The following is a 27,586-nucleotide window of genomic DNA, read 5'->3' as shown; positions in this document are numbered from 1 at the left end:
AGAACTGAGTTTAGGGGTACCAATGTATCAGCGGTGATTAAAGCCATGAGTGGAGATGGGGATCACCTCGTAAAGGATGTACCGAGAATACTGGGAGAGCATTGCAAAAACGAAAGCACTTTCCGGAGAGCCTGTAATAGTGAAAATAATTTATGTAACCTAACTTTACAATGTTTAGAAAAGTTACTACTGTGTTTTTAGGAAAGTATAAACATGTAGACTAAAAATAGAAAAATTATCGTATGATTTCACTCATACATGGAATTTAAGAAACAAAACAGAGGACCATAGGGGAAGGGAGGGAAAAATAAAATAAATCAAAATCAGAGGGGGAGACAAACCGTAAGAGACTCTTAGTCATAGGAAATAAACAGGGTTGCTGGGGGGAGGGGGTGGGAAGATAGGGTAACTGGGTGGTGGACTTTAAGGAGGGCACCTGATGTAATGAGCACTGGTGTTATATGCAACTGATGAATCACTAAACTCTACCTCTGAAACTAATAATACACTATATGTTAATTAACTGAATTTTTAAACAGGTGGCTTTTCCAGAAACTGGAATGTTTTCATTCCTTGAAGTTAATGTAGAAAAATATACATGTTAGCATGATTACTTTATGGCTGTTGAAACCTGTAAGTATAGAATGGCACTGGATTTTAGAAATACTGAACTAGGTAAAGCTTTGTTTTTTAATTTTTCGTGTACTTAGTGAATGTTTATGAGCATTTAATATGTGACAGGCATGTGAGGACAACAGTAAGTCACAGCCCCTCAAGGAGGATCAAATCAAGCAGGAAAAAGATAAGGCAAGTCAGTGAATACCTAAAGCATCAGGAGGGTTCTCTGTGCCCACAGGAACTGTTTCAGGTGGTACACCATCGGGGGGGAGGGGGCAGTCTGCAGATAAAAGAGCACTGGTTGTGGAGCTGGCTGGTCTGGGTTTGAATGGCAGCTCTGCTGCTCTGTCACCTGTCAGGGAGTTACTAACATCTTTCAACTTCTACTTTCCATATTTCCAAGTTGGTGATACGTTATCTACCTTTCAGGTGATTGTGCCTCTTAGGGAAAGTATGTATACATGAAGCCTAGCACAAATCTTGCTATTACAGGTACAGTAGTTACCGTTATTATTGTTATGGAAGAAAGCGGAGGTCCTACTGGGTTGGAAAAATGACCGTTACCTTACACTAATTGGTGAGTTCATTAAGGAGTTATTCAGTGAGCCACCACTATGCACAAAGTACTTAGGATTCGATTGTGTGTGTGTATCTGCGTTTTCTAAAGCCCCATTCAGCTTCTAATGCAGTAGTGTTCGTTTGTATCACAGATCTGCAACCACTAGGCACGTGTACCACCTTCCCTTCTTTCAGATGACCACTCCCCAATTTTTCATTGCTCACATTTCCACTAACTGCTTATCAGGCAGCCCTTTTCTTCACATATAAATTGTCCTTGGCCCCCTTCCTTAAGCTTATTCATTTCATTTTGTCCCAATTAGGAATAATTCACCACCTTCTTTCTGTGGTTGCTTGTTTATTTTCCTTCTCATATCATGGATAGCTGTAAGATTATATACCTTGTAGATACCCAGGAGTCTCCGTGGAATGTCTCTTTGCCAATGCTAATGCTGACATGGATGCCATCATCCGTTGCTTGGCAGGCGCTGCGTAGAACCTCCCCATCCTCCAGCAGTTCTATTGTAAACTGACTGAAGGCAGGGACCACTGTATACCTTCTTGAAATCTGTCCAGTCCTTTGCAAACAGGAAATGGCTTATTTGTTGATCAGAGAGAGGATGAACAGTCAATTTTACCTCACATTGAAAATAATTTTTAAAAAAAATCACTTTGTATGCAGTTGTATTTTGTTCCCTTGCCGGTATTCCAGCAATATTCCTTTTCCATGATAAATGCAAGCAGCCTCACTTCAGTATGGATTAAATGTGTTTAGTGGGATTAGTTAGGAGCAATCTACTACATTCTTTTTGGCAAACTGGATTCCAAGTTCTAAACAACTGCCTTTATAAAGCCATTTTGGCCCATACATTATAAGATGTAGACCGTCTGTTCAGAATTTTTCCCTTTCAGTAATTTTTTTAAAGGAGATTTGGTTTTAAAGGGGGGATTGGTGCCTTGTTTGTCTTTCTTTGATGAGTGTCTTCTTGTGCCATTTACCACAAATAAAGATTCTCAAACTTTTTCAGTCTTAGGGCATGGGCTGATCACTAGAGCCAACTGGAAATAGACATTAACAAATGTAGCACATGTTTGCTGATGTCACCGGGCTGTGACTGCTGAGAGGCAGACATGCCACTATAACTAAAAACAGCCATTGAATGGAGAGCATACAAATTTGCAGAGAGAAAAGAATCTACATTTATTATTGTTAATGAATATGCCATGTTATTTTAGGGACTTGCCCATCATTAATAAGTTTAAAAACAGTATCTAAGTTATGGCATAACCATACCCACGGTGCCACTGCTCCTTCAGGACTTGTGTGCCTCTCCCCATACCATTGCCCCATCTCCTCCATGGGTCCTGGCCACAATTTTCCCCATATAATTGGCCCACGGCGCCCAGACCTCCTCAGTGTGCCCTTCACTGTTGCTCTTCAAAAACGTGATGCTTGGGACGCCTGGGTGGCTCAGTTGGTTAAGCGACTGCCTTCGGCTCAGGTCATGATCCTGGAGTCCCGGGATCGAGTCCCGCATCAGACTCCCTGCTCAGTGGGGAGTCTGCTTCTCCCTCTGACCCTACCCCCTCTCGTGCACTCTCTCAGTCTCTCTCTATCTCAAATAAATAAATAAAATCTTAAAAAAAAAAATTAAAAAAAAAAACGTGATGCTTTTCATATCTGTTGGCTATCTGTATATCTTCTTTGGAAAAATAACCATTCAGGTCCTCTGCCCATTTTTTTTTTTTTAAAGATTTTATTTATTTATTTGAGAGAGAGAATGAGACAGAGAGCATGAGAGAGGGGAGGATCAGAGGGAGAAGCAGACTCCCCGCCGAGCAGGGAGCCCGATGTGGGACTCGATCCCGGGACTCCAGGATCATGACCTGAGCCGAAGGCAGTCGCTTAACCAACTGAGCCACCCAGGCGCCCCCCCCCCCCCGCCCATTTTTTAATTGGATTGTTTGGTTTCTTTGGTGCTGAGTTGTGTAAGTTCTTTATATATTTTGGATATTAACCCTTTCCGGATTTATCATTTACAAACATCTCCTCCCATTCAGTAAGTTGTCTTTTGTTTTCTTGAAGGTTGCCTTTGCTGTAAAAAAAGCTTTTTATTTTGATGTATTCCCAATAGTTTATTTTTGCTTTCATTTCTCTTGTTTTAGGAGACTTATCTAGAAAAATGTTGCTATATGGGAGGCTCAGTCGGTTAGGCGTCTGACTTGGTTTCAACTCAGGTCATGATCTCAGGGTCCTGAGATTGAGCCCCGCTTTAGGGGCTCAATGTGGAATCTGCTTGTCCCTCTCCCTCCCCCTCTGCCCATCCTCCCTGCTTGTACAAGCACACACACACTCTCTCTTTCAAATAAATAAAATCTATTTAAGAAAGGAAGGAAGGAAGAAAAAGAACGAAAGAAAAAGAAAAGTGTTGGGCGCCTGGGTGGCTCAGTTGGTTAAGCGACTGCCTTTGGCTCAGGTCATGATCCTGGAGTCCCTGGATCAAGTCCCGCATCGGGCTCCCTGCTCGGCAGGGAGTCTGCTTCTCCCTCTGACCCTCCCCCCTCTCATGTGCTCTCTCTCATTCTCTCCCTCTCAAATAAATAAATAAAATCTTTAAAAAAAAAAGAAGAAAAAGAAAAGTGTTGCTATGGTTGATGTTAGAGAAATTACTGCCCATGTTCTCTTCTAGGATTTTTATGGTTTCAGGTCTCATGTTTAGGTCCTTAATCCATTTTATTTTTGTGCATGGTATTAGAAAGTAGTCCAGTTTCAGTCTTGTCCAGTTCAAAGCACCATTTATTGAAAAAACTGTCTTTTCCCCATTGTGTATTCTTGCCTCCTTTCTCATAGATGAACTGACCATGTAATTCGTGAGTTTGTTTCTGGAGTCTATGCTGTTCCATTGATCTATGTGTCTGTTTTTGTGCCAGTACCATATTGTTTCGATTACTACAGCTTTGTAATATATCTTGAAATCTAAAATTGTGATACCTCCATCTTTGTTCTTTCTCAGGATTGTTTTGACTATTTGGGGTCTTCTCTGAGTCCATACAAATTTTGTTATTTGTTCTAGTTCTGTGAAAAATAATGTTGGTATTTTGATAGAGATCGCATTGAATTTATAGATTACTTTGGGTAGTGTAGACATTTTAGGAGTATTTGTTCTTCCAACCCATGAGCATGAAAAATCTTTCCATTTGTTTGTGTCACCTTCAATTTCTTTCATCAGTGTTTTATAGTTTTCAGAGTATAGGTCTTTCACCTCTTTGGTTAAGCTTATTTCTACGTATTTTATTCTTTTTGGTGCAGCTGTAAATGGTTTTTTTTTTTTAATTTCTCTTTCTGCAGTTTCATTGTTAGTGTATGGAAAAGCTACAGATTTCTTGGTACTAATTTTGTATCTTGCCACTTTACTGAATTTGTTTATTCTAGTACTTTTTTGGTGGATTCTTTAGGATTTTCTGGCCCTGAATAGACATTTTTCCAAAGAAGACATACTGATGGCCAACAGACACATAAAAAGATGCTCAGCGTCACTAATCATCACGGAAATGCAAATCAAAACTATAATGAGATATCACCTGCTAGAATGGCTAAAATAAAAAAGATAAGAAACAACAAATGTTAGTGAGGTTGTGGAGAAAAAGGAACCCTCCTGCACTGTTGGTGGGAATGTAAATTGTATAGCCATTGTGGAAAGCAGTATGGAGGTTCCTCAAAAAATTAAAAATAGAAACACCATATGGTCCAATAATTCCGCTATTGGAAAACAAAAACACTAACTCAAAAAGATATATGCACTCTTATGTTTATTGAAGCATTATTTACAACAGCTAAGACATGGAAGCAACCTAAGTGTCCATCAATAGACAAATAGATAAGGAAAATATGATGTGTATGTACACACACACACACACACACAATATTACTCAGCCGTAAAAAAGGATGAGATCATGCCATTTGAGCCAACATGGATGGACCTAGAGGATATTATGCTGAGTGAAATAAGTCAGACTGAGAAAGACAAATACCTTATATAAGTCCACTCATAAATGAAATCTAAAGAAAATAAAGCAGAATCAGAACTATAACTACAAAGAACAAACTAATGATTGCCAAAGGGAAGGGGGATGGGAGTTGGAGCAAAATAGGTGAAAGGGAGAGGGAATGAGTTCAGTTTTGGGATGAGTAAGTCACGGGAATAAAAAGCAGAGTATAAGGAGCATAGTGATATTGTAGTAGCGATGTAATGGAACAGATAATAGCTACACTTGTGGTGAACATAGTAGAATGTATAAACTTGTCAAATCACTTAAGTTATACACCTGAAACTAATGTAACATTGTGTCTCCACTATATTCAAAACAAACAAAAGACGTGATGCTAATCAATCCTTATTTTTCCTGATTTCCTTTCCCCCTCTCCCCCTCTTTTCCTTCCTTTGTTTCTCTCCCTCCCTCCCCCCCTTCTCTCTGACTCTTGTTTCTTTCACTTTTAGAAAAATCAAAAGAAGCGAGCACACAGGAAGTTTTTGCTTCAACCACTTACCATTCTCCAAAGTCACCCTTACCCCTGCCCCTCATCTTCACTCTCAACAAACATGTGTGTGTGCATATATGTATGTATATTTGTATGTAGGTGTGTATATATACACACACTTATCTACCTCCACTTAAAAAAAGTCCAGATGTTATGAAGGGTCCAGTTCAAAAGCTACTTGGTAATGTTTCTCTAATCATCTCTTCCATCCACATAAATGAATATACATCATCTTTACTTACCTTGGGAACTTTATCCTTCTAGAACTTACCATAGTCTTCCCTCTCTTACCATTATAGCTCATAGATTTCAAGCTCCTTAAGAGCAGAATCCATGTTTAGTTAATTTCGTATACCTCTTAACACCCAGCAGAAGGGTCTGCTCATAGTAGGGGCCAAGAAGTGTTTATTCAGTAGTAACTTCCCTTCAGGATAGGTTACTGTAAGTGTACTTCCTTCAAACTTGATGTTTGTGATATGTCCCTGTATCATTCCACATCCTTCTTCACACAAGTCTCTCTAGATTTTCAGGGTACAAGAGCAGCCCCTTTTATTAACAAGTTTAATTTTGCTTTTTATTTTAATCTCAACAGTCAGTGAATTGTACCCTTTCTTTTAATAGCCTCGTGTGCAAGCTGAACACAAGGACCACCATCCTGGCAGCAACTAACCCCAAAGGCCAGTATGACCCCCATGAGTCCGTGTCTGTGAACATCGCCCTCGGTAGCCCTCTCTTAAGTCGATTTGATCTGATCCTGGTTTTGCTTGATACCAAGAATGAAGACTGGGATCGTATAATTTCCTCCTTTATCTTAGAAAACAAAGGTACGTGGAGATAAATCATTCAAGTTGACCAAGAAAAAGTAGACATAACCAAATGAAATTCTCTTTGAAGAAAATGAAGTAAATACCCAAGGCGCCCTACCTAAGCGGCATAGAGATGCCTGCACAGAAGGCTGTCCGAGGAGCCATTTAGTGCACCCAGAATAACGAGCAGGAGGGAAAGGGCCTACCGAGGGTGTTACAGCCAGTGAATATGTTCTTTGTGATGAAAGGGGGCAACCGTATGATATAGAATTATCAATCATCTCTTGCACGCAAAGAAAACTGGACTGAATTATGAAACAGAAATCTGTAAATGTAAGTTTCTCTTTAAGTTAGATTTACTCAAATACTGTGTATTACAATAGGACAGACCAGAATTATTATGGATAATTTTAGCCCCTGTAGGAAGTTTACCTTTATTGAGCTTAGATCTTAAGGCTACTTATTCTTGAACTATATGCTATGCAGAGTCATCTAGGTTTCACTGCCCACAAACCTGAAAGTTATCTTTTTAAAAATGAGTGTAAGAACTTTATCAAAACCCTTAAAGCAGATGTTTGTCTGTTCCTAGAAATTACTGACCTAGTACCTAATATATACAGGTTACCCAAGCAAATCAAAGAAGCTCTGGAGCATGGAAAAGATGAAAACCTACTTCTGCCTGATTAGGAATCTACAGCCCAGGCTGTCCGATGTGGGTAATCAAGTCCTTCTCCGGTACTACCAGATGCAGAGGCAGAGTGACTCCCGGAACGCTGCCCGGACCACCATCCGCCTGTTGGAAAGCTTGATCCGATTAGCAGAAGGTTTATTTCATTCAACAAATAATACTTCTATTGGGTGCCCAATATGTGTAAGGCATGGAGCTTGGCATCATGGATTCAAAGATGAGTAAGAAGACTCTCTACTCTAAGGTGCTCATAGTCGCTTAAAAAGTAAAGGCTCTGAGCTATGAAACCTCTGTTCTTCTGGGGACAGATTATGGGTATTGAGTAGAATGTAGCATCATTAAGAAAGTGGAATCTTAGAGACATCATTCATTTAGAAAGTCTTATTTACTAATGTTTGTTTCTCAATGGCAGTCTGTTAGCACTTGGGGTTGAACACTTTCTTGTTTAGAGGTGTTTCCTGTATAGCATCTCTGTTTTTTTTCTAATTGCTATTCATACCCCACCACCAACAGAGGAAACTAGCCCATCCCAAAGGCATGAGACTTAACGTGCATACCTACAACTAACATGCATCTCAAGACTTTTTTCCTAAGAGTGACTTTTACACTTAGCTTTTGTTAAAATAACTCTTAAAAAAAAGTTCCACATGAACTGAATGTATCATACGATGACAGAATATATGCTTAATAAAAAGTTCTATAAAACCAATGCACTTTACTTTGTCAAGGATTTATAGCTAAAATTAAGACAAGAAGTACCCCAAATGCAAGCTGATGAGTTTGGTAGTTTTGAAAAGCCCAGAGATGAGAAATCAGTTTGATATTGTGTATTTCTATAAGAGACAAGAGAATGAGGATTAAAAGGTGTTGAATATTAGAGATATGCTTCTCTAACCCCTTTCTTTTTGGAGCCCAGAGTACTTTTTCATATAAATGCCCAGAAGTGCCATGGGCTGTGCAAGATTAGGCCCATTATTTTATTTATTAGACCCAACTTTAAAGCTAGTTGAAATGAGACTTTTGTGCTTGTTTTAGTAAAATGAATTTGTGATTAGTAGCTCATTCATTAAATATACTTTTTCGGGGGAGTCAGATAAAGTATTACATATATCACTTCAAATACTCATTAAAGACGTTTCTGTCTTCCTAATCTTCGTAGCTCATGCCCGCCTGATGTTTCGTGACACTGTGACTCTGGAAGACGCTGTTACAGCCGTGTCAGTAATGGAATCCTCGATGCAGGTGAGAGCGTTCAGCACCTAATATTTGTTTTTTGGGGTTTTTTTTAAAGATTTTATTTATTTATTTGACAGAGACACAGCGAGAGAGGGAACACAAGCAGGGGGAGTGGGAGAGGGAGAAGCAGGCTCCCAAGGAGCAGGGAGCCCAATGCGGGGCTCGATCGCAGGACCCTGAGATCATGATCTGAGCCGAAGGCAGATGCTTAACGACTGAGCCACCCAGGTGCCCCTAGCACCTAATATTTGAACGCTAATTATAAGCATGTAAAAAAAGAAAAGACAAAAAAAGAAAGAAAGAAAAGACAGTCTACAGCGTATCAGAAGTTATAAAAATGATTGTATTCTAGATATAGATCCAAAGGAAATAGATCCAAAGTAAACCATTTAAAAGAAGAGGAAAAACTCGTCATGGAAATAGCCTTTGCATCCGTAGCATCGCTTTTGCCCACTGGTGTACAGTAGGGGTCTCACTCAGCACATCTGAGGGGTGCTCATGGCCCCACTAGGGCAGTGTGCTTCCTGGAGCAATGCTTGCTACCAGGAATTGGGGGAGAGAACTGCTGAAATTTGGAAAAGGCCCCCAGGTGATTCTGATACCAAGATGGGGGTGGAGAGGGCTGATCTGGGAGCAGTGGTCTCTAGTGGGTGCTTCCTCGATGCAGGTTGACCTGGGGATTCCCCCTGCTATATTTCCATTTTCTCGCCCCTTCAGGGTGGTGCACTGCTGGGAGGGGTGAATGCGCTCCACACTTCCTTTCCTGAAAACCCTCTGAAGCAGTACCAGAGGCAGTGCGAACTTATTCTGGAAAAGCTAGAGCTGCACAACCTCTTGAGTGAAGAGCTAAGAAGACTTGAAAGGTGAGAAAAGAAATCCAAGAAAGGCTTATAATGGAAAATCCTTGTTGGACATTTAGTGAAACAAAGAAAGTGGAAACTGAGTGGAAAATCTGTCTGTACTATCTGTGGGGGATTGTCTCAGTTATCTATTGCTGTATAATCAACTACCGAAAAGCTCAGTGGCTTAAAAAACAAACAAAAAAAACACCACCGCCACCACCGTTTTAGTGTTCACTTTTCTGAGAGTCAGAAATTCAGGAGGGCTCAGTGAGAATGCTATCTCCATTCCACTTAGTGTTGGCTGGGCTCTCTCTACTATAAGGCAGTAGCTTAAGGCTCCAACAGAACAAAAATGGAAGCTGCCAGGCCTCTTATGAACTGGGCCAGAACTGGTACAACATCATTTCCGCCACATTTTATACAAGATCAGGCCTCATGCAAGGTAGGGGGAAATAGACACCACCTCTTGATGGGAGGGGTGACATAGACATACAGGAACGGGGGAATTGATGGCTGCCATCTTTGGAGACCACCTTCCATAGCTACATTTCCTTGGCTTGCTGGTTTGGTGAGCCTCATAGAGAACACTGGCTGGTCCTTTCCTATGTATACCAAACTATATATTAATTTACTGAATTTATACCACTGGTTCCCAATTACATGAGAAACACCAAATTTGGCTACTCACAGTTTACACTGAAGACACACAGTTTCCATGGAATCAAGAAATCTTGGTAAATGGGCTTCATTCTGTTTACTGCCATTACTTCTTCTCTTCTTTTCTTTGGCTCAAGAGAAGTAGAGCAGTGCTATTCAGAGAGGTGCCTGGGAATGCTGTTAAGAAAGAAGAAGTTGGACTCCAGGAAAGTGATCTACCCCAAGCCAGACCCAGACACAAAATATTTTAATAATTTGGCTTTATCATTTTTCCTTGCCAGGAAAGGACATGCACAAGGGAGTTTACATAAAGAATCTTAGTGTTTATTAATATTTTAATTTTATTCTTAATGTTTTTAAGCTTTTCTCCAAGCATAATAAATATTTGATCTTTATATAACCCTGGTGAAAGAAAATCGCAGAAGACTGAGGCCCAGGCTAGCCAAAGCTAGCATGTGGGGAAAGTTAGGGAAGTAGAGATAACTAGTACTGACTTTCACCTGGGAAAGGCAACAGCTCTGACCCTCCCTTCAGCATCATCATTTTCCTTCCCTACATGCCCAAAGTCATGACTTTTAAAATTTTACATATTTAACAGACTAAAAAAAAAAAAATCCCTAGGGAGAACGATGTATTTTGTTAAAGAAGAAAATCTATTTCTCATCGCACAGGGTAACAACGCAAGAATGACAAAAACAATGTTTCAAAACTCCGCTTTCTAAGTTTTGTTAAAATATGGACACATGGGAAGGAATGTGTCACGTGCCTTACCTAAAGAATTTTTGCACCCACTTTAATGTTTGCATGCTCCCTGCATACATGAGCTTCTAAAAAGCTAGACTTTGAGTGTATACCTGTGAAACGTGAGTGAGCAATGGCAGGGATATCCATCTGGGTCTCTTCGTGATCAATGCAAGTGGCTCAGTGACTGCCCTGAGTCTGGCTGTTGGCGTTGACCTCCAAGCTGGGGGCTGGTGAATGGAGACATGTGGAAGCAGAGCAGCTGCTGAAGGAGAATTTGGGGACTGCAGGGGGGCTGTTGACTGAATAAGTAAAACCTTGAGAATTCTTTTCTTGGCTTTTCTCCTTTCAGTCACTGCCTTCATCCAGTAGCATTCTCTCTCAAACTCCTAAAACGCCAGCACAGCCTTCTGGGGGAGTGTGGGGACTGGCTTTGTGTTGCTAATACCCAGGTGCCAGCCTGCAGTAATCTTGCCCTTTGTATAAAATCAACCCCCTTTCCTTTTGGTCTCCTGGCTTTTTAATGATCCAGAGCATGGTGTTGAGATGAAAGCTATTCCTTTGGTTCTTTTATGGTTTGATGTAGCAGATCCTTTTCAGGCCTGCCCTGGGTCTGGCTTGGCTTTTGGAGAAGCTGCTCATTTTGACTGACCAGAAACTGGTCATGTGGACTACCAAAAGCTGTCATATGCTGGATTCAGGAAGGAAAGAAATACGAAGCTCAGAATCGGTGTTATGTGATAGAAAAATAGCAGTTGGACTTACCAAATTCAAAATGACCCTTCTGGAGGGAAAGAAGAAAAAAAAGAATAGATAATGATCTAAAAAAAGGATTCTATCTTAAAATATTCTTTTCTTCTGGTATAGACGTCTTTGAAATGCAGGGGCATGTTCTGGGTGTTGATTCTCAAAGCTATAAAACCAGGTGCATTGCAAATGAAAGTGAATGACCTCCAAGACACACCTAAAGCCAATCTTACCATGTGAGAAAAGCCCAAGTAGCATATGGGTTTATCCCCTTAGGAAAGAGTTCTCTATCCCTTCAGGGGGTCAAATATGAGTAATACAGCTATTTGTATTTTTATCACACTTTTATTCTGGAAAATGCTTACTAGTGACAGCCAGCCTCAAATGGTGGCCATTGTATCCACCTGAAAACAGAATGCAAAGAAGCTATGTTTTAGGAACGTATAGTAAAACTGCCGACATTTTATGCCGGGGAGAATTTAATTGCCAAAGTCAGAATTAGACTAAAATGGTAGGGCTAAATTATTCTACCCCTTTAAAATTCCCTATCTTTTAGAACATTTTTAAGGAGCTTTAACAATTATGAATATCCTTAACCTCAATTTGATGTATATCAGATAGTAGTAATTTTGAAAGCTATTTCTTTTTTCTTGTTGTTTGGTTATGACTACAATGAATATGGATTTTGCTGTATTAATGTGTCCAAATCTACAGTGAGTGAATATAACCCAGTATTCTTACAATAATTTTTTGCGGGTTTTTTTCCTGATCATAAGAGGTAATACATGTTCTTTATAGAGTATTTTGGAAAGTAACAGTAATAAATTAAGAAAGCAAAAATCGCATATAATCTTATTTCCCAGAAAGGCCTACCATTAACATTTTAATGTATTTAAATATATTTAAATTTAAAATGCATTTAAATTTAATGTCTTCTACGCCTTTTTCTATGATTACACATGACTTAGAGTAATTTACTCATCCGCTTTTTGGTTTAATTCCTTTTCAAATTTAACACATGGAAGCGGGGTCATGTTGCCCCTTATACTGAGAAGCCATTTCTGAGTTGTTAGGAAGGGCTTTCTGAAGGACCTCCTTTTGAGAAACTACCATCTCTGTTACAAATTGGTCCTCTGGAATTATTTCAGTTTCTAATATGCCCAAGATTAAAAATGATTATCACTGATCAGATCCTTCATTCCAGGAGGTCAGTAGGTTTCACCTCTGTGTCAGCTTGATAGAGAGTAGCTGCCCAGAGCACATGTTGAAGCGGGGGCTGAGCTTTGCAGGAAAGATGTCCCAGTTGCCTGGAGGGCGCGTGCACAGCACACCAGGGGCAGTGTGAGCCACAGTGGCGGGAATCATGGTCTCTACTCCCAAGGAAGGGGACTTGTAGGTGCACTAACATTCAGTACTCAGGTCAAGAGATGTGAAGAGATCATAATTTCTGCTCTTCCACTTTGTTTCTGATCTGCAAACCGGCTATGAAACAACCACTGGATCAGCAACTGGCCACCATGCAAATAGCGACAAGCCTGTCTTGTAGCAGAACATTTAACTGGAGAGAGAAGAATGAGTATTTTACACTGACCTTCAAACAGTCTTAAATAACTTGAATGGACTTGTAGGGAGAGCTTAAAAAGTAGACAGACCTGCTACTTCATTTCCTTTGTTTCACTAAATTTTAAAATAATTATCAGAGCACTTAAATCCTATACTGATGAAAAAGGATAATTTCCTCCTGCTGCTCTAAGAGACTATATTTGGCATTAACTTGGAATTATGTTGGACTCAAGCCCTTTAGATGGCATCCCAGAGACTAAAGAAATGGAAAGGTTAACGCAAATTCTCTTCTCTCAATACATTTTCCTTACTTATCTCTGCTACAGGTTACAGAATCAGAGTGTGCACCAATCCCAGCCACAGGCAGTGGAGGCAGAGACTAACCCAGGATCCTCCAAAAATGACCCAGGAGAAGCATCAAAGTCCAGAATCTGGTCAGCACAGCAGGAAGTGAACTGTAGCATGCTGACCTCCTCTCCTGGATGCAGTCCCAAGGGAAGCCCACTTCCTGATCCCCTATCCCATGGGGGGCCTAATAGACCAACAAATAGAAAATATTCCACTGAGCACAAAAATAGCAAAGATGACAGTTTGGGCTGGTTTGACTCCATAGCAACTCATCAGCTTGAACCTCAAAACACTGTGCCTGTATTTCCCAAAACAACTGGGGGGAAAATGGCTTTGCAAAACTTCAAGAACAAATCTCAGGGTAAGGTAAAGGGTGAGCCAGGCCAAAGGAGCAAATTGGAAACTGGACAACGTCCAGCACCAGGAGAGACAGAAGCTCCATCGAGGCCAGACCATGTTGAAGGGAAAGAGGCAAGAAGGGCAGCAATCGTTTCTGAAGTAGCAGGATCTGCTGGTGAACCGGACTCAGTACTGACTCATCACGTCCCCAGGAAGCTGCACCAGCTGCGCAAGGCCAGTGTGCAGGAGCTGTGCGGCAGCCCCACCACGGTGCCTTTACAGCCCACAGGCCCTCCTCAGCCTCGGTCCAGTCCTGCCCCTGGCCCTGAAGGAACACTGGAAACTCCCAAAAGAAAGAGACAAAAATCCCTTGCTCAGATGGAAGAGCCTGAGCTTGAAAGTGTTGAGAGTCCAGGTCCCCCCCTGGCCAAACTGGCAAAATTTACTTTCAAACAGAAGTCAAAACTGACCCACTCCCCTGAAGACCACAGTGCTGTGTCTCCTGGCACAACTGAAGGAGCAGTTCCAAGTCCCAGAACTCACCAGAGAGCAAGAAGAGAAGCAGCTCTGCCTGGGAAGGGGCCACAAAAGTTGGCTTCTACCTCAGGAAGCAGAAACTCAAATCAGCCACAGGGTAAGGCAAAGGAAGTGTCCCAGCAGGCACCGGAGGAAGACAGATCAAGAGAGAAGAGCAAACACGGCCCTGAAGGAAGAGTTACCCAGCCTGAATTTGAGCTTGGGAACCAGACTGGGCATTCTCCTCTTACTTGTCAAAGAGACAGAAAGGAAGAGGTCTCATGCAATAATAAGAGCAGCAAGGTTCATGCTTGCACATTAGCCAAATTGGCCAACTTCTCCTTTACTTCCCCCTCTGAATCCAAATCAGAATCCCCTCCTCCTCCTGAAAGTGAGAACCGGGGGGCGAGAGGCCCCAGCCTTCCTCCCGGGGCCACAGCTATAGTGCTTGGCAGGAAAAGGAAAACTTTTCAGCTGGAGGGGTCCACTGAGAGATTGCTTCTTTCCAAAAACTCTCTCTTTACTTTATCAGAACTAGATGACGAAGCATTAGATTTTGATTGGGATGAAGAAATGAGAAAAAAGCCATAATCATGAAAAGCTTTCTAGTCACATTTCAGCCTCCCCAGCTCCACACAGCACCTTCGGGATATCGACATGTGTCCGTATGTGTACAGAACTATTGGCCATATTGAGTACCATTCTGAATACCAGCTCTCCCGACAGGTGTTATAATTTCAGGTTTATCTTCATGACTTGCGAAGTTGTATAATCAATGCCGGGCAGTGTGATACAGCATTTGAAGTAATTGACATTGTGCTTAATTTTGCAGATGGAATACTTGTATTCCCAAGATGTTTCTGTTTGTTTTGGTTTCGTTTTTTAGTTGGTTTTGTTCCCTCTCTCTCTTTCTCTCTTTTTTTTAATTGGGGGTTGGGTCTTCCTAAGATTGCTTCTCCCATTCACTCAGGAGCAAATGCCAGGAAGGTAGCCCTCATAAAGCTAACAAGTTAGATGAACTCTTTTCTGTTGGTTTTTTTTTTTCCTATTTTTTTCCTTCACCCAAGATGTGCGAAGTGTGAATATTTATTATTTGCCAAAATCATGTGATTTTTCTAATATTATCTCTGTGTTTATTCTCATTTGTCAGATTAGATGTGACTAATGCTTTTCCTTCTTTGAGAGGCATCCTTACAGTCCATGGTATTCCTAAGGATCTGGCAGCTGGTCAAACTGTAGCTTTCGGAGGTATTGACCTTTTGAGTTTTCCGTTTGCTTGAGCTAACATGTTGTGCTTCAGATTCTTTGTTCCTTTGGGAGACCTACCCTTAACACAACTTAAAGCCTGTAGTTAGAAGGAGAATGTGCAGTAATCTCAATCATATATCATGGCATCTACCCAAGTGGTTAATATGGAAATGTGATTCCTACTAAGTTATGATTCATTTGTCCTTCAAAACCAAGCAAATGATGACTGTTTGGTAGAAATAGACAACTCAAGCTTTGTCTTAAGTCCTTTTAAAATCACTTCCTCCTTTGGATTCTAGCAGGGGCTGTTAGGATTCCATAATTACAGACTTTCTCTTTTGAAATATGAATTTTTTTTTAAGATTTTTTAAATTTATTTTGATGGAGAGAGACGATAAGAGAGGGAACACAAGCAGGGGAAGTGGGAGAGGGAGAAGCAGGCTTCCTGCCGAGCAGGGAGCCCAATGCGGGGCTCGATCCCAGGACCCTGGGATCATGACCTGAGCCGAAGGCAGACCTTAACAACCGAGCCACCCAGGCGCCCCTGAATTATGAATTTTTAAAATAATAATTAATAGAGGCTTTCATTGTCTGAGGCACTTTTAGATGTGAAGGATACCCAAAACTATAAATACTTCATTTAAGGATTGCTTCATTACATTCATACCAAAAAAATTAAGGAACCCTAAATTTTCTTGAGTATTTAAATGTTAATTGCAAAATTGACTAAATTTTCTGAAAAATTTTAACTGTGAGTACAAATTTAGTATGGAGAAATAACACCTTAAACAGCTGGTAAAAGATAGCTATAAGCAGTGATTATAAAATGTATTATTGCACATTCCCTTCAACCTATTCTAAAACATTAAGACTATGGTTTGGGTAATTTCTTGTTATTTCCGTACTTACTTAATAACTTCCCAGTATATGATTCTTAACGTGATCTATTCCCAATGTCTCAGTATTAGTGCTTTCCTGAGTTTCAGTGGTCTGACCAGAGGTGAGGGAAAAAGAGAGGATCTGGGTTATTGACCAGGTGAATCTTGGTCTAGACACGGTCTGGCCTGATTGTGTAGTAGGCTGCGGTAATTCAATTGTGAGTCACCCTGCCAAGCTGTTTGTGTGTGTGTGTGTGTGTGTGTGTGTGTGTGTGTGTGGTAAACTATTAATTCCTCTTCTTATAAATATTTGTCCTTGAAACTTGGCATCTTTTGCAGCTATGATGTATTAAGCTTTGCATGGCTGGTAGTACCTACCCTGTTGGCTTGTCATTCGGATATTTTGATCTGTTTTCATTATTTAAAATGGCTGCATTCCTTATTGGGAATCTTGATTCTAGAGCTTTCATTTCTTGGTAATGAGGGATTTAGTTTGTGTAGTTAACTTATCTCTTCAGGACATTGAATAATTCATGTTTTAAAATACAGTGTTGAATTGTCTCTCTTCCCTAATTATTGTATATGACCACCTGTGCCACCTGCTATGTGGTTATTATTTGTGCTCACCTTACATCCTATTATTTATGCTAATAAATCCACCCTATTTTTTTATTTTAGTACCTTCTACCAGGATCGTTTGGCCAAGTTCCTAGTTCCGTGTATTTTTTCTTTGATGCTTACCTGGTTGGAAATAACTATATATGTAAATATTGTAAACAGACAAAATTATTAGAAGGAATAAAATACTCAATACAGGGGCGCCTGGGTGGCTCAGTCTGCTAAGCAGCTGCCTTTGGCTCCGGTCATGATCCCGGGGTCCTGGGATCGAGACTGAGCCCTATATCGCATCAGGCTCCCTGCTCAGCGGGGCGTCTGCTTCTCCCTCTGCCCCTCCCTCCCCCACTTGTGCGCTCTCTCTCAAATAAATAAAATCTTAAAAAAAATAAAATAAAAATATGAATACTCCCCTACTTTCTAAAAAATTTAAACTACTTTTTTGTTATGACTACCTTGCTGTGCTTGTATTTGATGCTCAAAGTCTCACAACTTGATCAATAGGAAGTCCCATTATGTTGATGCCAATGTCCTTTCAGGACTCTGACATTTCTAAAAGTATCCATAGTATCTGAAAACAACAGCATGCTCCAGACACGTTTTGATTTTTTTCCGCTCAGGTCTTAGAATCAGTTACCGCCTAAGGCAATCTATTCCCTTTCTGGGCGGATGGTATTACAAGCCAAACTCATGGTCTCAAGGATGCACAGGGAGTCAGCAGTGGGCAGAAGAACTACCACTGCTGTTGGCTCCCTGTAGTAGTTTCAGAGCTGAAAATGTCTAATGTCCTGAGGTCACATTATGTGAAATCACAAGACTTTCTCTTATATGGTCTTTAGCGTGTACCAGAGAAGCACATAGGCATCTTGGGGAAAATAGGTACAGTCTCAAAAATCATATTTCTGGTCAAAAAAGGAAAGTATAAAAATAACCTTTAATTCTGAATCAACACGTCAGAATATTTTTATTTCAGGCCAGTGAAGTCCTAATTTTTAATTTTAATAATGTAAAGTTATTTTTTTAAAGATTTATTTATTTGAGAGAGAGGGGGAAAGAGAGCGAGAGAGTGGGGGAGGGGCAGAGGGAGCGAGAGAAACTCAAGCAGACTCCATGCTGAGCGCGGAGCCCAATGCTCGAACCCACGACCCTGAGATCATGACCTGAGCTGAAATCAAGAGTCAGACACTTAACCGACTGAGCCACCCAGGTGCCCCAATAATGTAAAATTATTTAATCATAATAAAAATTGTACCTAATTTTCTTTGTGAGACCAAACCAGAATTTTAACTCTATTATAATTATGTAAAAGAAATGAGTTTTCTGACATTGTAAAAGACAGTGACTTCAATGTATATGTGATGGTCTGAAATTTATAATAGGGATTTTATTATTGTAATTTTTAGTGTTTCTTAGAAATACAGACAGAATAAGCTTATTATTCTGATACCTTTAACTGTTTGGCTTAATTTAAACTTCAAACTTTTTCTGAGGGTATACCAAAACTTTAATAATAGATATCTACTCTTGGTTGACAAATTTTAATTCTAACAAACACTGTACTTCTAATACCTTCCTCAAGTGCTAAACCTACCTAGCTGCTAGAATGACTGGAAGACCATTCTAGAAAAAAATCTTAGGTCAGCCACAAAGAGGATATCCAGAACTCACTTTTAGCCAATTCACAACACTTAGGAATTCAGAACCAACCTACACTGAAAGACTAGGTCACTAGGGACTACCTGCAGCCAGGTTAACCTTTCAGATGCAGTTTATCAGACAGCCTAGTTCCAAATTTAACAAACTCAGAGTGTGGCAGGCTAGGCCACTGCATATTCCTCAGTGTTCAGAATCACCTCCTCTGTGTCTGCTTTCTATATTGTAACATTCAAGAGGGATAAAAGAAGGCTCCTGGCTCACATATGTACTTACTTCAGTAGGAGTTTTGCCGTCCACGACCCATGTGACATGTGCCATAGCCCCCCAGGTATATGGGGAGCCATTGCCTACACATCCCCTTGACTGTTTCTCAGAAGGACCTACACAGGAAGCTGTGGTAATTGCTCCCTGTCACATACTTTTCTGTTGTACTTCTATCAGTTCCACTGTCTCTCCTCTTAAAGACTTAAAAATGCATCTAAATTTAATATTTGTATTAAATATTAATATTAATCATGTATTAAATATTGTATTTAATACTTAAAAGTGAACTTGACAGAAATGTTAAGTTAGGCTTAACTAAACTGTTGATGTGTCTATGTAAATATGCCAATTCAGGATACAGTCCCAAAAGGGAAATAGGATATACATACTGGGCCTGATCTCCCCATGAATTCGGGTGCTCCCATTTACTGTCCTTCTCTGTGGCCCTGTTTTCTGTGCTAATTCGGGATTATGCTGTGCCAGGTGCCTTGTAGATTTTGATCTACCTTGGGGCCTGGCTCCCAGCTGTGCCTTTTTCTGATCTTTCCAGACGATTCACCCATCCTCATCTTACAGATTCAGGGTCAGTGTTCAGCTGGTTCAAGAGAGTGTCCTGGTGCCAACATAGCACCCAGAGCTGTGGGCGGGGTCAATCTCCAACAATGGGGTGGGAGGCCTGGATTGGCAGGTCTGTCACACTTCTGTCTTCACAGGGCTTGGGGTTATAGTTCTATAATTCTGTAACCTTTATTGTGTCTATTACAGTTACCGAGTTGAGAGAGCATGTCTCTAAAGGTACTTGGATCATCTTTCCTAAGGGAGCCATGTAAATTCCTGACCTGACAACAATCGGGTTTTCCAAGGATTGCAAACCACTCTGGGCATGATGGAAGTGCAATTCAGGCTGCTGGCCACAGAGGGAGCTCTTTGCTGTGTCACTGGTTATCAAGCTTCCATTTTCCTGTGCATCATTTCTCATCATAACTATTACAGGTTTTAGAAACACTTGGATGAAAATCAAAATAGATGGGAGTATGTGAAGGATATTACTCTGAAACTATTCTTTAGGAATAATCTCTGCAGTTAAGATATATTTTAACATTTTCCAAATTTTCAACTGCAAAATTGCCAACAAAGCAGGGAGTAGATCCGCAGTGACGGGAAGATACGTGTGTCTTAAATCTTAGGCCTACTTTAGCCCTTCTAGAATTGCAGATAGTCCAGGATAACTTTAAATTGAGGATTCACATAACATTGATCTTTAATGATCTTATTTTATTATTGTTGGGAAATTAAACTGCTTTGAAGAAGGGAAACCCAAAGCTGCCTTGAGGGCTCCAGAACATCAGAGACCTTTGATTTGCTGCCTTTGAGAGGATTCAGTGTGAATGGGAGATGACACTGGGAACACAGTAAACCCCTGGAGAGACTCCTTTATTTACAGACTTTGTCCCTAAGAACTAGTAAGGATGGAAAAACATAAAGTATCTGCATAAGACAACCCATCCTTGAATGCAAAGTCAGCTGCCGGATGCCGTCCAGTCGTTTTTCTTCCAATATCACTGTGTGTTCATGAAAGTTACAAAAACTGAAATATTAATTTCATTATAATTAGATATATGGATGTTATAATAGTTTTCCCCAAAAATGCTACAATAAACTGAAAGAAACTTTGAGCCAAAATTAAATTCACAGCAATTGAAATTTTTCTAAATTGGTTTTAAGTACTTATTTACCCTGATGAAATTTTAATTACAACATAACAATATCAATCATCATATATTAGTACTTACTTTTCAAAACATATTTAATATATGACACTTGATTTTTACATCAATACTATTCATAATTCAGGTGATACCCACTTTTACAAATGGGGGAAAACCTCAGACATTTAAGTAATTTTTTTAAAGAAGAGATGTTTCTTTTTTTATAGTGTTATTTTTCTTTTTTTTTTAAGTCTATTAAGTAATCTTCGCACCCAACATGGGACTCGAACTCACGACCCCGACATCAACAGTTTCATGCTCTCTCAACTGAGCCAGCCAAGCACCCCTAAGTAATTTTTTTGAAAGAATAGGTTCTGGAACATCTCAACTCCCCTCACTTTTTATTGCTCCATTAAAAATATCTGTTGATAAAGGGTAAAAGTCACCTATTTAGATTGCTTACTATGTGCTAGTTATTCCTTAAGCACTTTTCAATATTTAGATGAAAGTATTTATTCTTAACTCATTTAATCCTCCCAGCATTCTCTAACATAGGTAGTATTGTTATTCTCATTTTATAAATTAGGTAACTGTAACCTAGAGATACTAAATAATCTGACCAAAGTTACATTATTAGTGTCAGCCTCAATGAAAAGGTAAACTGAGGCAAGCCTGAATTACCAGAAACCTAGTTTACTTGGGAATAGCAGAGGAATTGCAATTTGGAGAACGCATGCTACTGCAAGCCCCGGAGAGTCTGGGGAGGGTTTGGGATGGCTTGTATTTATGGGCAAGGAGTACAAAGAGGGGGACATCCAACCAGAGTTCAAAAAGTAAGGTCATTGGCGTGAGGATGGGGAGAGACTTGGTAGATGTTCCCTGGTCATAAGGTAAAGCTCTGTCTTCTGTAAATCGGGCATTTCCAGGAAATCAGGCTCTCGGTTCTTAAGTTCCGTTCCTCTGAGGCACTTGAATGAGATTCTCCATCTCATATCCTCCTTTCCACTTTAGACTGAAACCCTTTCACAGTAGTTAGCGATTTGATATCTATGTTAATTCCTAAAAGGAGAGAGGCAAGTATCACCCAGAAGAAACTCCTCACTTTGCCCTGCTCTTAGTCCACCTTGCAGCATCCGTACGCCCTTGCCAGGAACCGCACCACCTTCTCTCCACATTGCTGTGCCCTCCCACCAGAGTGCCAGGTCCCACCCCTCCTGCCTCTTCTGGACAAGGCCCCAGCGCTCCTCCCCAGGCCCCCTCCCTACCCTATCATTTCCACCATTGGTTCAAAAAAACAAAAACAACAGAACACCTCACGTGACCCTATTTCCTCACTATGTGTTTCCCCTCTTAAATAAAACTTTCTGGGAGAGTTGTCTATCCCCCTGTCTCCAGTTCTCCTCCCTTCTGCTGAGCCTGCTCCAGTGAAGTTTTTGGCCTCCCCACTGCGTCTAAGCAGCCTTATCAAGGTGACCTTCAGTGCTCATTCTCCGTCCTGATCTTACTTGATTTGATGGAGCTGATTACTCTCCCCTCCCTGAAATCCTTCATCACTTGCCCTCCAGGACAACACGTGTGTGGTTTTCCCTACTAACCTCTTTTGGCCTCCTCACTCTTTTTGCAACTTACCCAGTTCCTCCTCTTCTCGCAGACCTTGAATGCTTGAGTGGCCCAGGGCTCTTTTCTATCCCTGTTATTTTCACGGAATCTTAGGACTCTCAGAACCTACCTATTAGCTGATGATGCCTTTCCTGAGCTCCAAATGCCAGTATCAAACTCCTTTTCAGTATATCTCCTTGGTTATCTAAAGGACATCTGAAGGACATGTGTTCCAAATTATACTCCTGATCTTATCTCCCTAAACTTGCTCCTTTCCCAGATTTATCCATCTTGGTAAATGAAATGGCTACTCTATCCTTCCAATGCTTGGGTCAACCACTTGAGTCATCCTTGACAATTTATTTTCTTGTGTATCTCACACCCCACCTGTCAGCAAATCCTATGGCCTCTCTATTAAAAATATATACAGAATCTAGACACTTCTCACCAAATTTGCTGCTATCCGCCCCCATCCAAGCCTCTATTCTCTCTTGCCTTGCCACCCCTCCTTGACTCCCTACAGGCTGTTCTTAGCACAGTAGCCAGAGCGAGCCTGTTAATAAATGCAGTCAGGTCATGATAACTCTTACCCCAGACCCTCTCTCTAGTGGTTCCCCATCCCATTCCGGGCAAAAGCCAAGTCCTTATAATAATGACCTCTAAAGTCCTCCACATCGTTGGTGGGCCACATGCTACCACCAACCTTGCTGTTCCTGTAATTCTCCAGACATGAGCCAGCCTCCAGGCCTTTTCCCTTACTGCTCTATCTGTGGAATGCCTATTCCCGGAAAGTGATCACCCTCACCTTCTTCAAGATTTTGTTCAAATGTCACTTCAGTGAAGAAGTCTACCATAACCTATTCAAAATTGCAAAACATTTCTCCCCTTACCCAATTTTCCATAGCATTTTCATCATCTAACATACTATAACATTTACTCACGGTATTGTCTGTCACAGGTGCTAACCAAGGGTGCGGGGAATCTAGAGTGGATAGAAGAAAGAGACCATGAGTTTCCGGTCTCTAGATCAGCTGCTGTGGTGGGGGCTGTGGATCATACCACAACCGCAACAATTGGCACTGCTAGTTGACGGAACTTGGGATAGTCTGCTGATATCTTCCAGGAGCTAATTTGTGTAGGGGCCAGACTGATGAGTTAAATGGAGATATGATGGGAATTATCGCTCTGCTTCCTTTAAGTCTTTAAGGGTGGCACTAATTTCTGCTATTTGCCTTGGGATGTTTGTAATTTGCAGTCTTGCCCACAGAGGGGTATAGGGGACACTTCAGAGCCTCCTATCTGTCCTTCCCCACTATGATAACTTTTGTTCACAGGCCAAGAATCAATGTATGCATGTGGGCATTCTGTCAACGTCCAAGAATTAACTATTTCATTTATACATCAAGGACCAGGGACTAGACCCACTGTGAAGTGAACCTGGGCTGTGAGTCCATTTATTACCTGGCCCCCATACACATCTACTCTGCCAGAGGACCATGATTTGTATCATACCGGTTCTCATTGTCTACTCAGATCTTGTGTCCAACAGTTCTCAAAATCTTGGGCTATTTCCTCTCCACGGGGTATGGTTACCCAGGTAAATATCTGTTGGTCCCTTTGGGGAAGTACTGGGGTAGTCATTGTCATGCAGACATGCCAAGGATACTTCTTCCTGAGGACCTGGCCTTTCCTTCCTTAGTGGGCTCTGAGTCCGAAAATTGGTTCAGATCCAAAGCTTGTCAAAAAATTTTGACTTCTTGTCGGCACAGACAAGCCTTAGCCTCCTCGTGATCCTTTCTCTTGACTGTACAGATCAGTACATCAGAATCACCTGCAGGCTTTGTGAAACTGCAGATGGCTGGCCCCTAGCCCCAGAGTTTCTAATAGAGTAGGTTTGGACTGGAGCCTGAGATTTGGTGTTTCTAACAAATTTTCATGTTGATGCCGCTGGTCAGGGACCACACTTTGAGAATCACTGGCACAGACTGATCTTGCATCTGGGGACTCCAGCCATTTCCCTGGCTCTCTGTGCATCCGTCTCTCTCCCTGCAGCTCTGACTTGGGGCTCAGTGAGGTATTTGCTCTCACCTTGCTTCTGACAGGTAGGCGTTGTCATTTGGCCTCTCTGGGGGCAGAGATTCATCTGTGGGTGGTCCCTACTCTCAGCAGCTGGGGACAGTGTGTACAGAGATCTGGAAGGGGAAATGAGGGTGATGCCCTTCAGACCCTACCGTGCTTCTACCTGCATCTGTCTCAAGGCCAGGGCTAATGAGGGGAGTGAGATTTGCTTCAGGTAGGGACACCAAAAAAAAAAAAAAAAAAAATCAAGTTAAATATTTTGATACAGGATTTTAGAAAAATGAAAATGCAAAAAAAATCCATGATATGAGCAAAATGTCAACATTTCAAAGGCAGGATCAGTGTTACTGATTTCTCCTTTGACTTGGGCTCTGATACGGCTCAGCATGGCACTGTCTTCCCTCACTAGAATCAGGCTTCATGAGGGAGCAGGGATTGTGTCTCTTTTACTCACTGATATGCCCCCAGTACTTTAGAAGAGTGCCAGGCACATAGTAGATGTTGAATAAATACTTAGTGAATGAGACACTTAAGACATTTGAAAGAAAAGTGACCATTGAATCTACATTTCCGCGTTTCTGCCTCTCTTCTTTTCCTCCCCAGTGTTTGTTCACTAGTGTTGACTATACACAAGAGGCTGCCTTCCCCTTCGACCAGGAGACTTGGGGTGAGTTAGGCGCAACTTAGGGAAAGCACCTGACAAAAATAGGATGTATTTGATGACAAAGGTCAATTGTGAGATATTTAAAAATACATGCTCAATTGATTTAATAATCATCACATCTAAGGGATATATATAGAACATGTCACTGTACTAACCACCCTATTTGTTGTCGGCTTACATAAATATGAGAAACAGTTTTCAGAAACTGCTCTGTTGATCCTAGAAAATTGTCCTGCCTCCCTAGTACAGATGGATTTAGAATTCCAGGACCAAAAGCTGAACAGAAAAACTTGACGCAGAGGGGCAAGTGTAATGGGCAGCAGGCTGCCCACCTCCCCTGTGCTCCATCCCTGGGAGACCTATCAGGATCCTGAGGTTGGTGTGAGTGCATGGAGGGAACCCTTCTGGGTGTAGGCTAGCCAGCATTTTTGTACAGGATGCTAGAGAGCATGTGGCCAGAGCTGCTGGGCATTGACTCTAGTAGGTGCCCTCCTCACTGCAGGGCCTGCTATCACCACACCCTACCCGTTTTGCACCCACAACCAATTCTAATTTCTTTTTAGCCAGTGAGGGAAACCTGGGAATCTTTGGGTCAAATAAGAATCTCAGTGTGTTAAAGACAACTCCTATTCGCCACAGAAAAATGAGATTGCTTGTGTCCTACCAAGGCTAGATTACAGAGGAAACCCCAAGCTTCAGATCTCCATTGTCATTTCAAAACAAAACAAAACAAAAACAAGCCTGCCTCATACAAATTTAGACTTTTAAAGGGGATTAAGAGTACACCTATCATGATGAGTACTGAGTAGTATATAGATTTGTTAAATCACTATATTGTATACCTGAAACTAATATAATGCTGCATGTTAACTATACTGGAATTTTAAAAAATTTAGGCCTAAGAAACTTCATAAGCAGGTGGACTGAGTCTGTTTACCTTGTCCCTCTGTGAAGCGAGGGCCATATATGCAGACTGCAGGAATGTTGATGCTCCCCCTCCCCCGATGACGTGTATGGACTGCTGTCTTCTCTAGCACAGGAGAGCATATACGATTGTGCAGTTATGGGGGGATAAAGGAACTGCCTGGCACTGGGCACCTACTAGGTGTTAGGCATCATATTAGACACTTTATATATGTATGTGAGTCCATATGAGATAGGTGGGTAGGGAGGTAGATAGATATTTAGTTCGCACAGGATTTCGGTGAGAAAGGTATCATTAACTCTGTTTACAGGTGAAACATGATCAGAGGGACTAAGTTAATTTTTCACAGCACACAGCTAACCAGTGGTGTCTGGTGGGGGAGGAACTATGTGACTTCAAAGCCAGTGTGCTGTCAGCCGTATCAGCACAGCTCCCACAAGAAATGTGACTGTCAGGGCCAGGCCAAAGTCATCTCCCATTAAGTTGTGTGCTTCCCGAAAGAAAAGCATGGCACAGCCCTTTCCTGATGGTCACTAAGCTGTGGCAACAGTGCCGGGCTGAGGGTGGGTCTCCATTCCTCTCCAAGCCGACCCCGAAGCAGGGGAACCCTCAATGAGCTTGGCCTCGGCTCAGCACCTCGGGAGATGCAGGAATACCGCGAGGGGGCTGTACCGCGCCCGATGAGGCCATTCACAGCGCGTTGGACTCCGGGCACCGTCCACATATGATGGCAAGGTGCGGCCCTGCCAAAGCTGCCTTTTTATCTTCATCAAATGTGCGCAAATACTTTCTTGTCCATGGAGAAGTTTTCCACATTAAAAAGTTTTCAATTGCTGGGCCCTGGACAACCGCCCTGGGTGGTGGTGGTGTGGGGGTGAGGCTGGGGGTGGGGGGGTTGTTTGTTGGTTTCCTGCAGTTGCTTGCTTGGACAATGAGGGCTCTAACAAGTGAATAGCTGGAGTGGAAGGGAATCTAGGTCAGCTTGTTCTTTCTGCTGCTCACACCACTAGGGGGCATGAAGCTTCTCCGAGAGAGGAACTAAAAAGGCGGGCACGTGTAAAATGTCCAGCAAAGACTGGAGGCTTGCCTGCATTCAACTCTCATGATGAAAACATTTCTTCCAAAACCAGTCTCGTTTGGGCACTTCCAGCAGACACACAGGCCAACCGAGGAGTGGGCCAGGAGAATGGCAACGGTGTCGCGAGGGGCACGCCATTTGGTCATTACCGGACACCTGCTCCGTCTTCTGAAGCCTCTGAAAATGCCAACCTAAAGAGCCAGGATGTAACTGAGCTTTGAAACCCTGTGACCCATGAGATCAGAGTCCATTTCATAAAAGCCTATAATCTGAAAGACTATGCACTTAATAATGTCATTTCTTTGGGAGGTGGGGAGCAAGCAGTCAGATTCCAATTCCACAAGAACTCCCTTTCTGAGGGAAAGATTTTGCTAATCAGAAGCTTAAAAAAAATCCCCAGAATTTCACACAAGCAATAGCCCGTATATTTTATTGAGATATAATTGACATATAATGTTGTTTAAGTTAAAAATGTATAGCATGTTGGTTGGATAATTGATATATTGCAATAAGATTACCACTGTAACTCTAGCTAACACCTCCATCATGTCATATAATTAGCATTTCTTTTTTATGGTGAGAACAATTAAGATCTAGTCTCTTAGCAACTTTCAAGTATATAGTACAGTGTTATTAACTATAATCATCATGCTGTGCATTAGATCTCCAGAA

At 41.5% G+C, this 27,586-nt stretch overlaps 1 protein-coding gene across 5 annotated transcripts in view; it reads left to right on the top strand.

The window, feature by feature from the left end:
• Positions 1–27,586, top strand: part of MCM9 (minichromosome maintenance 9 homologous recombination repair factor) — a 125,758-nt gene that overhangs the window by 76,085 nt on the left and 22,087 nt on the right. For 2 of the 5 annotated variants that reach the window (XM_045865394.3, XM_045865393.3), the window contains 5 exons: positions 6,338–6,540; positions 7,143–7,346; positions 8,370–8,452; positions 9,164–9,309; positions 13,323–17,839. In XM_045865394.3, coding sequence (XP_045721350.1) covers positions 6,338–6,540; positions 7,143–7,346; positions 8,370–8,452; positions 9,164–9,309; positions 13,323–14,790 — 2,104 coding nt within the window. In that variant the 3' untranslated portion in view covers positions 14,791–17,839. Of the gene's footprint in view, positions 1–6,337; positions 6,541–7,142; positions 7,455–8,369; positions 8,453–9,163; positions 9,310–13,322; positions 17,840–27,586 lie in introns of those variants that run through there. The other 3 variants (XR_010413749.1, XM_054505526.2, XM_064598051.1) reach the window with 3 other exon arrangements.

Source organism: Mirounga angustirostris, unplaced genomic scaffold (assembly GCF_029215605.1).
Source record: "Mirounga angustirostris isolate CCGP_5_RB_7025 unplaced genomic scaffold, mMirAng1.0.hap1 SCAF_8, whole genome shotgun sequence".
Taxonomy (NCBI): Eukaryota; Metazoa; Chordata; class Mammalia; order Carnivora; family Phocidae; genus Mirounga; species Mirounga angustirostris.
The sequence above is the reverse complement of the archived record's forward strand: the minus strand, read 5'-3'. Positions and strand labels throughout refer to the sequence as shown.